Raw genomic sequence first — 10,499 nt, 5'->3', positions numbered from 1 at the left:
TGTTGCTGGAGTGATGTCACAGTCGTGCCGGCCTCCAATTGGTCAGTGCTCCCACCTTTGTTGATTCCTGCAGTGCGGTTTTTCCTCTGCGACAAAAGTTGTTGGTCCCCGTGGACTCTGTGCGGTCACCAAGTTCGTCAACCATCTTGTGTACAGGGTGGCATCCCAGTTAGCATGAACCCCCACCTCCCCAGAAGTAGTGATTGGAGCGCTGTTCGCTGCTTTCGGTTGTCTATATCTGCGTCGTGGGGGCTGACTTGAGACCAGTTTGATAATGTCCAGATGTGCTGGCTTGAGGTGGTCGATGTTGAAAGTCTCTTGCTTCGCACCAATATCCAGCATATTTAACCGTGAAGTGTGGAATGAACGATACACACCCAAGAAGTCGAAGATGGGTTTGTTGAACTGGCAGCTCTGCTTATATACTCTCCCGCTGCTGACGACAGGTCTTTCGAGACTGCAGCACCGGCCTCAAAGTAGTGGGTGTTCCTGCCATTGCTCATTGCTTCCCGCCGTGCAGGATGTCACCTGGGATGAAGTTTGTTGGTTCTCACAGGGTCTGTTCAGTCACCGCGTTCATAAGCCATCTTGTGTAATGGGTTTCGTCCCGGTCGCAGGCCACTATAACCATATATTCTAGAAGCAGATGGACCCCATATTTACAAAGGGTGTGTTTAAATATTTAAATGAGGCTCTGACATTCCCTTTCTCCTTAAGGCCTCAGTTTATGAAAAGACATGTTGAAGTAATCGGTGCTCCTGTTTGGGGGTCCCTTGTCCTCATTTTTCTTTTTCTTTTAGCAAAGTGATGGAGGGGAATGGGGTGGTTTATGGGGGGATTTCTTTATTCTTTCTTTTAACTATGACACGTATTTGCGTTTGATTTGTGTTATTATTAATTGTGAAATGTTTGTGGATTTAATTTATAAATTATATTTAAAAAAAATATCAGAGGTCAATCCACAGGACCTAAAGTGGCCAAGAGCAACACTGGGGATACACTCCTGCCCCCCACCACCCCAAATATCAATGTGATCCACTACGATCATTGACTAAATCATCGAGGACCCCTTCACCCGGCCAACAGCATCATCCAGCTATTCCCGTCGGGAAAGAGATCTGGGAATTTCAGAGCCAGTACCTCCAGGCCCAAGAACAACTTCTCCCTCTGGGCAGGGAAAATGTGGAACAATAGTTGATGAGCTGCTCATACAAATACTCCTCGACTCTGCTACTTATTCAACAATATCAAGTAATTTTTCTGGACGTGCTGCACATGTATCATTTGTCTGTTGGTGTGAGGGCTTGGTTGTGTGTTGGCATGTGTTTACCCCAGAAACCCTATTTCTCAGGTCGTACTTGTGCTATCCAATGGTAATAAATTTGACCTTGTACTTTGGAGTGGGTGCAGAAGAGATGTCCTGGATCGGAGAATGTATCTCATGAAGCAAAGTTGACTGAGTAAGGCTTTTCTCTTGCCCGCCCCACCCCCCCACAAAATTGACTTTATTTACAAATTATTTACAAAGAGGAAGACCATTGCAAGTCTTTTCTCCTCCTCCTGTTGTATCCAGATATTCCCTTCACTGCACATTGCTGTATACGTCTCTGTTTACCTTCATTGCCACCACTTTGATACCGTGTGGTTACTGTCCCCCTCTGCTGTTAGAGGAGTTCCCCTTGGTCTCAGCCTCTCAGTGCCTGGTAATGGGAGGATTATGATCCATCCCCATAGTGCCTTCGTGTTGGCTGCGCCAACCCACTGTCCATCCCTCCGCATGACTCCTGCAGCCTGGAATGTGCCAGTCGACAGCGTTGCCGCCCTGACATCTCCACTTGCTGAAAGACCAACAGGTTTAACATAGAACACGAGAGCACAGTACAAGCACTTCAGCCCTCGATGTTGTGCCGACCGATGTATTCCTACCAAAATAAAAATAACTAACCCCTCCCTCCCTTATAACCCTCCGTTCTTCTTTCATCCACGTGACTCAGAGCCTCTTAAATGCTCCTAAGGTTTCAGCCTTCACCACCACCCCAGTTCTAGGGCTCGTCCCATGTCCCTGACCTGGTACACATACACTGCATCCCCTCCCATTGTCACCCTCCTGCTCCCCTCACCTCGAGCCAGTAGTAAAGGTGGTTTCTGTTCCAACAGGTGTTGGGGACCTCAACCAGGGTGCAGATCCGGGAGATGAACCCCAAGTGCACCGAATTCAAGTTCCCACAGATCAAAGCACGTCCGTGGGCCAATGTAAGTGACCCGATGGTGAAGCAGAGCTCCAAGGGTGGTCTCCGTCCTCTGGGTCCATCCCCAATACTATCCCCTGTCACCCACCAGGACCATCCCCAAAGCCCCCATTTCCCACCAGGCCTGTCCCCAACCCCCTCCCCTGTTGAGATCATCTCCAAAACCCTGTTCACCAGCGGGCCTGTCAACAAAGACCCTCTCCCCCACCGATCCCATCCCCAAAGCCTCTGTCCCCCTCTGGGCCCTTCCCCAATGCTCTGCCCATTTCTTGGACCATCCCCAGAGCTCCTGCCTCCCACCAGGGCCTTTAACAAGCCCCTGTCCCCCAACATGCGCAGCCCAAAGTCCCCATCCCCAAACCCCACCCCAATTAGCCCATCCTCCATCAGGTCTGTCCTCCCACCAAACCCTTTCTCTCACTGGGATCCTCTCCAATCGATCACCCATCCCCCTTCCCCACCTATAGGCCTTGGAATCTGAGCTGCTCCTGGGACCCCCAGACAGTGGAGATGTGGGGAGGGCAGTGTTCCATCTCCTTCCCGGTGGCAGCGTCCCATACCTTCACCAAGCTGGGGAATCCCCTGACCCTTGGCACAGGGATATCTGTCCCATCTGAGCCAGTCCTCTCTCTCCCCCGACCCTGGAGAATGTAGCCCAGTTCAGCTGGTTGCTACAGTAAACTCTGCCCTTCACCTCTTGCTCCAGGACTCCTGCTTCCATTGTCCTTCAACGAGCTTTGTGACCACAGCCAGGAGCTTCCCCCTCCTCGTTACCCTTGGCCCTGTGGGTGAGTGGAATTGGGGTATTAAAATTTGGGTGAGACCTGGGAAAGAGAGTGGTGATCATCCGGCCAGGGAGAGGCATTGGGGACAGAGTCACTGGGCAGGGGTCAGAGCATTAGGGAAACAAGGGCACTGGTATTGGAAGCAATCACAACTCATGGAAAGTAGGAGGAAGAATCCTGGGAATCATTGAGAGTGGTGAGGTTAGTGCCACGGTTAGAACAATGCTGTCAAGAGGCCAGCAAGCCGAGTTTGAATTTGACACTGTCACTGGGGAGTTGTACATTATTCCTGTGTCTGCGTGGGTTTCCACCAGGTGCTCCTGGTCCTTCCACCATTTAAAATGTACTGGGGGTTGTAGGTCATTGGTGTAATTGAGTGGTTGTGGCTCATAGGCTGAAAGGGCCTGTTCCCGTGCTGCATGTGTCAATCTAAAATCTCCATCTAAAATGATAGTCCAGCCTGTCATGAATTTTATTAAGGATTCAACTCAAAAGTGTGATCCAGATAGACAACTCCGAAACAGTCCTTTCGGCCCTTCTTTTCTGCTGGCCAAGCTGCTTGGAAACAGTCCACATCCCTCTCAACCTTTTCATTCCACAGACCCATTCAACTCACATTACATTGTCAATCTCACGTCCTGTGGGAAGAAGTTATTTCCCTGCCTGTCAGCCTGATTTTGTTCCTCCATATCTCCTTCCTGATGGTACTGGGTCAAAGATGCTATGTGCTGGATGTCTGCGGGTATATTTACAGGCCCCATCCCTGGACAATCAGAGGCTCCTTGTCTCGAAGTCCCATCCATGTGGCCTCTCCCTCATCAATCCCTCATCGGAACACAACTACCCCCTCCTTACCTACCTCTACCAGCCCTTAGTATCCTCATCACAGTTCCAGGCACCTGTTATGTTCACCTTTGATGACCTGCGCCTGCTCTAATTTGGACCCTGGCCTCACCTCTCTCTTTGGCTTGGCTTCGTGGACGAAGATTTATGGAGGGATATGTCCACGTCTGCTGCAGGCTCATTGGTGACTGACAAGTCTGATGCGGGACAGGCAGGCACGGTTGCAGCGGTTGCAAGGGAAAATTGGTTGGTTGGGGTTGGGGTTGGGTGTTGGGTTTTTCCTCCTTTGTCTTTTGTCAGTGAGGTGGGCTCTGCGGTCTTCTTCAAAGGAGGTTGCTGCCCGCCGAACTGTGACGTGCGAAGATGCACGGTTGGAGGCGCTATCAGCTCACTGGTGGTGGTCAATGTGTCAGGCACCAAGAGATTTCTTTAGGCAGTCCTTGTACCTCTTCTTTGGTGCACCTCTGTCTCGGTGACCAGTGGAGAGCTCACCATAGAACACGATCTTGGGAAGACGATGGTCCTCCATTCTGGAGATGTGTCCATTCCAGCACAGTTGGGTCTTCGGCAGCATGGATTCAATGCTTGCGGACTCTGCCAGCTCGAGTACTTCGATGTTGGTAATGAAGTCATTCCAATGAATGTTGAGGATGATGCGGAGACAGCGCTGATGGAAGCATTCTAGGAGCCGTAGGTGATGCCGGTAGAGGACCCATGATTCGGAGCCGAACAGGAGCGTGGTAATGACAACGGCTCTGTACTCACCGATCTTTGTGTGTTTCTTCAAGTGGTTGTTTTTCCAGACTCTTTTGTGTTGTCTTCCAAAGGCGCTATTTGCCTTGGCGAGTCTGTTGTCTGTCTCTTTGTCGATCCTTGCATCAGATGAAATGGTGCAGCCGAGATAGGTAAACTGGTTGACCGTTTTGAGTTTTGTGTGCCCGATGGAGATGTGGTGGGGCTGGTAGTCATGGTGGGGAGCTGGCTGATGGAGGACCTCAGTTTTCTTCAGGCTGGACTTCCAGGCCAAACATTTTGGCAGTTTCCGCAAAACAGGACATCATGCACTGGAGAGCTGGCTCTGAATGGGAAACAAAAGGGGCATCATCTGCAAAGAGTAGTTCACGGACAAATTCCTCTTGTGTCTTGGAGTGAGCTTGCAGGTGCCTCAGATTGAAGAGCCTGCAATCCGTGTGGTACAGGATGTAAACGGTCGACCTCACCTAAACCATTGGAATAACCTGCGCCTTCTACCCTCGAGAGCCCGAGGGAATCCGCACCCTCAGCAGTGTCCTGCTGGTGCACCATCGAATGCCCTCCATCCCCTTCCACGGGTTCCCTGCTGTTATCAGGCTCCTGGATGGACCCCACCCTGGCAAAACTACCCATATTTTCACTGATCCTTCTGTACCTCTACATTCCGTAAAGGGGTCAGGGTTGTGTTGTGGGACTGGTAGAGAACAAAGCACCAATATCAGGAGACAGGGAGCAGTGTAGAGTCCCCCAGCTCCAGGAGACAGGGACCAGCACAGAGACCCCCAGTTCTGGAAGACCGGCTGAGTTGTACACAAGTCTGGAAGTGGCTGGGCCCAGAAGTATACAATGCTATGTTCCAGGGTAAACTGGAACAAAAGCGAGGAATGCACTTTGGTAAATCAGTCCGCTGTCCTCTTCACAGTCAGATCTGACTACCTGAAGGTGTCGGGGAACTGGCTTGGAGAGGCCGAGGCATGCAACAAGAATTGGTCAGAGCCGATTGTAAAGGTTCACCAGAAATTGGGTCTGTGGGAATGACATTCCTTAGCAGTAATGGGGAAGAACCTGGTCATCAGGTGCAAGGTGCTCTCGGTACTGCTGCGTGTGATGCAGGCGTGGCCCATCCCACACACCTCTGCCCTGGCTATTACCAGAGCAGTTTCCCTCTTCATGTGGGGGTCCAAAATGGATGGAGTGGGAAGGAGGTCCATGTACGTCACCAGACTATGGTGTTATGAGCCCAAAGGACCCCAAAACCCAGCAGCAATAGACATTCACCAAGACAAGTCGTTATTTAAAAATAAGTTGTTTTATTTATCTTTTAATATTAAAACAGAATCAAACTTTAACTTATCTCTATTAACTTAACTAACCTTAATCGCCTTCTAATCTAAGCGCATGTGTATGATGTGTGTGTACATTTAAGAAAAGTTATTTGGTTCACAGTTCAATCTCACTTCTCATTCTTCCAAGTTCACTAGTTGTAGGCAATTCTGATACTGTGTAAGGAATTGAACATGTATAAAGTTCATCAGGCTTTGCCACTCAGGAAAGTTCTGTAGGCTTTGCAGAGAGAGATTTGTTGTTCCAGGATTTCCACAACTGAGCTACCACCATTAGTCAGCTCAATGTGTCGCTGATAAAACTTGGCCCATCAGGGTTCTCCAGATAATAACCTCTTTCTTTCATGCTAGCACTGTGTTCCTTCCTGTTCCACTTATTCTGAGAGAAACATCAGACAGATAGCGCTTCCAGCCATCTGCCACTCTGGTTCATACAATCTTCTCCTGGCTTGCACTGTTTAGCTGCTTTCAGTGCCACACACACTCTGGATGAGAAAGCTTGTTTCAGCCCTTTCTCTCTCTCTCTCTCACTCCAATTGAGACTACTAGAAAGCCCTTGTGACTCTCTCACTTGCAAACCCCCCCCCCCCACCCACCTCTTCAGCAAACAACAGAAGTTATCCTTCTTGGTCAAGCTGTTGTCTTAGCTAAACAAAACCCTGGGGTGACCTTTCTGTCGGCATTTTGTAGATATTCAACCAGCCAGCCTGTCTCCAAACCAAAACAATGGTCTAGTTATTTCATGACCTCATTTCAATTAGCAGCTACTTGTGAAATGTGCATAGCATTCTCCATCGTTTCTGTGATGTAACTGAATATGAATTCTTCAGTATTTCAAATAAGATCTGTTTTAAAATGTGTGTATGTATTTAACCTACTCTAATTTTACCAGATTCTCCCAAATATATATTCCATTACAATGGGGTTAAGGGTGTAACCAATGTGGCCCTCATCGTGTGAGGCTGCATCAGGCTGAGTATGGAAACTAAGTACAAGGGCACAAAGTGCCTCTATGAACCAAGGATCTCCCTGTCTCAGGTGTTCTGAAGGATTGGCGCAATGTCCCAGTCAGCTGGACTTTGGCACATTACCTTTGTGGAAAAGTTTTCATAGACAAAATTTTTGACAACAAAGCCATCAGATAGTGGTCAGCACAGAATTCCTGCTGACACAGAGAGGCCAGGACTTGATGAATACTGCAGGGTGGTCCCCTGAGCAGAGAATCCAGAGACAGATATCTAGTCCTCCCTCTGGTTAGCGAGAGTGAGGCCATCACGGACAAGGAGTGTGGCCTGAAGGACCAGCTCAAGGAACTTGAGCTGCAGCTCGATGACCTTACTCTGGTTAGGTAGAAAGAGGCTATCATAGACGAGAGCTACAGGCAGATAGTCGCACATGGGCCCATGGGACGAGGTGCAGTGGGTTACCGTTAGGAGGAGGAAAGGGAGGCATCAGGTTCATGTCCAAGCACCCGAGTCTGTAATCTTCAGAAATCAGTACTCCACCTTGAATACTGCGGAGGGGGATAGTCAGACTATGATGGGCAGAGGTGTGGTGTCAAACTCTGTAGGGATAAAAGGAAAAGGGCGATAGTGATACGGTGAGGGTTAGTAGGATAAGGAAAGAGACAAGTTTAAATAATTTGAGGGCGGAAAAACAGGAAGTCGTAAACAGATGTTGCAGTGAAAATTGTGAGAATGGTAGAGAGGAGGATTTGCAGAAGGTAGGATGTAGGAGATCCCTGAGTTGTATTTATTTTAATGTGAGGAGTGTAGTAAAGAAGCTGGATGAGCTAAAGGAGTGGATTGACATGTGGCATTATGATGTTGTGGCCATTAGCGAGACGTGGTTGAAAGATGGTTGTGACTGGCAGTTGAATGTTCCACGATTTCGCTGCTTGAGATGTGACAAGAGTTGGTGGTTCAAGAGGGGGAGGTGTGGCATTACATGTCAGGGAGGATATTACAGCAGTGCTGAGGCAAGATAGACTGGAGGGCTCGTCAAGAGAAGCAGTGTGGGTAGAGCTGAAAAACAAGAAGGTTGAGGTTACTATTTTGGTATATTATAGGTCTCCAAATGGGGAAAGTGAACAAGGAGAGTAAATGTGCAAGGAAATAGGTGAGATATGCAAGTGAAATAGGGTGGTGTTGGTTGGGGATTTCAATTTTCCAAACATCAATTGGGAAACGCAGTCAGTAAAAGGGCAGGATAGCTTAGTATTTATGCATTGTGTTCAGGATTGCTTTTTGCAGCAATATGTTGAGACGCCAACTAGAGGGGGAGCAGTGTTCGATCTGTTGTTTGGGAATGCAATGGGGCAGGTGACAGAGGTGAGCATTAGCGAGAACTTCGGATCCAGTGATCATGGGTCCATTAGTTTTATCTTAATGATGGAAAGGAATAGGTCGGGTCCGAGGTTGAAGTTCTTCGAGTGGAGGAAGGCCAGATTTGGAGAAATGTGGAGGGATTTGCAGAGAGTTGTGTGGGCTGAACTTTTTCCTGGAGAGGATGTAGAGAAAATTTGGGGGGCATTTAGTGGTGAGATTTTGAGAGTACAGGATCTTTATGTTCCAGTCAGGCCAAAGGGGAAGACTAAAGGTTCGAGGGAGCCATTGTTTTTTGATGAAATTAAGAAGTTGGTTTGGGAAAAGAGGGAAGCCTATTACCAAATATAAAAAAACAAGGGATTAAGGAGATGTCTGGTCATTACTTAGATTGCAGGAAGAACCTTCAGATGGAAATTAGAAAGGCAAAAAGAAGGGATGAGGTGTCCATAGCTAATAAGGTGAAGGTGAATCCTCAGGGTTTTTCAGATATGGGAACAGTAAAAGGAGGGTTAAACATAGAATAGGTCCACTGGATGATGGGACTAGTGAACTATTTCAGGAACCGTATGAGATGGGAGAAATATTGAACAAATTTTTCTCGTCTGTATTCACGAGGGAAACGGACATTGGGCTATACAAGATCAGAGAGGCAAAGGGCTTAATTATGGAAAGGATAAGGATTAGTAAAGCGAGAGTTTTGGAGCTTCTAGGGTCAATTAAGGTGGATGTCTCATGGTCCTGATGGGACTTTTCGCAGGACTTTAAGGGAGGTCAGGGAACAAATAGTTGGGCCACTGACATGATTTATCAAAGATCACTGGAGGAGGGTGTGGTGCCGCGGGATTGGAGGGTTGCAAATGTAGTTCTGTTGTTCAAAAAAGGCAGTAGGTGTAGGCCAAGTAATTATCGGCCAGTAAGTTTGACTTCCGAGTGGGGAAGATTATAGATGGTATACTTCGAGATAGTATGTACAAATATCTGGATAGGCAGGGATTGATTGGGGACACCCAGCATGGGTTAGTGAAGGGAAAATCATGTTTGATGAATCTTGTTGATGTTTTAAAGAGGTGATAAGAAAAGTGGATGAAGGTAGGGCGGTTGACGAGATCTATTTAAATTTTAGTAAAGCTTTTGATAAGGTACTGCATGTAAGGTTAGTTAGGAAGGTTCAGTCGCTAGGGATTAATAGATAGTGAGATAGGTTCAGAGGTGGCTGGGAGATGGAAAGCAGCGAGTCATGGTGGACAACTATCTGTTAGGATGGAAGCCTGTGACTAGCGGGGTGGCTCAGGGATCAGTGTTGGGTTCCCTGTTTATCATTTATATTCATGATTTTGTTGAGGAGGTGCTTCATTGGGAAAGCAAATATGCAGATGATACGAAAATAGGGGGAGTGGTGGATGGTGAGGAAGGTTCTCTTGGATTATAGGATTTGGTTTGTTTGGAAAAGTTGACAGATGGAATTTAACGTTGACAAGTGTGAGGTGCTGCATTCCAGAAAAAAATATTCAAAATAGGACAAATACAGTTAAGGGGAGGGTGTCGAGGAATGGAGAGGAACAGAGGGATCTTGGAGTTATGGTACCGAGTTCACTGAAGGTGGATTCCCATGTAGACAGGGTGGTTAAGAAGGCATATGGTCAGCTGTCCTTCATAAACCATAGTGAAGAGTGTAGGAGCTGGGAGGACATTCTGCAGCTGTTTAAGGCATTGGTGAGGCCAGGTTTGGAGTACTGTGCTCAATTCTAGTCTCCAAACTATAGGAAGGATATAGATAAGCTGGAGAGGGTGCAGAGAAGATTTACAAGGATGTTGCCTAGCTTACAGCATCTGGATTACAGGGAGAGATTAAGGAGACTGGGACTTTATTCATTGGAATGTCGACGACTGAGAGGCGACTTGATGGAGCTATTTAAAATTATGAAAGGAATAGATAGAATAGACATAAACAAAATCATTCCCCTGAGAAAAAGGGAAGGTTGGAACAAGAGGCCATGAGTTAAGGGTAAGAAGGCAAAACTTTAGGAGAAGTATTAGAGGATGCTTCTTCACTCAGATTCTGGTTGCTGAATGGAATGTTCTTCCGAATGAGATAGTTGCAGCAGGGTCCCTTCTGTCATTTAAGAGAAGGTTGGATGTGTACATGGAGGTGAGGGGGTTGGAGGGATATTGGCGGAGAGTGGGAGGATTGAGCTAGTG

The 10,499-nt window shown here is 47.7% G+C and overlaps 1 protein-coding gene across 14 annotated transcripts in view; it reads left to right on the top strand.

Moving 5' to 3' along the window:
* Window positions 1-10,499, top strand: part of LOC138745758 (glycogen synthase kinase-3-like) — an 84,268-nt gene that overhangs the window by 21,146 nt on the left and 52,623 nt on the right. For 7 of the 14 annotated variants that reach the window (XM_069903038.1, XM_069903039.1, XM_069903041.1 and 4 more), the window contains one exon: window positions 2,158-2,253. The exons of 2 other annotated variants lie outside the window; for them this stretch is intronic. In XM_069903038.1, the coding sequence (XP_069759139.1) occupies window positions 2,158-2,253 (96 nt within the window). 5 more of the 14 variants (XM_069903050.1, XM_069903052.1, XM_069903051.1 and 2 more) reach the window with 5 other exon arrangements.

Source organism: Narcine bancroftii, chromosome 11 (assembly GCF_036971445.1).
Source record: "Narcine bancroftii isolate sNarBan1 chromosome 11, sNarBan1.hap1, whole genome shotgun sequence".
Taxonomy (NCBI): Eukaryota; Metazoa; Chordata; class Chondrichthyes; order Torpediniformes; family Narcinidae; genus Narcine; species Narcine bancroftii.
Note: the sequence above shows the minus strand (reverse complement) of the source record. Positions and strands in the feature narration are given on the sequence as shown.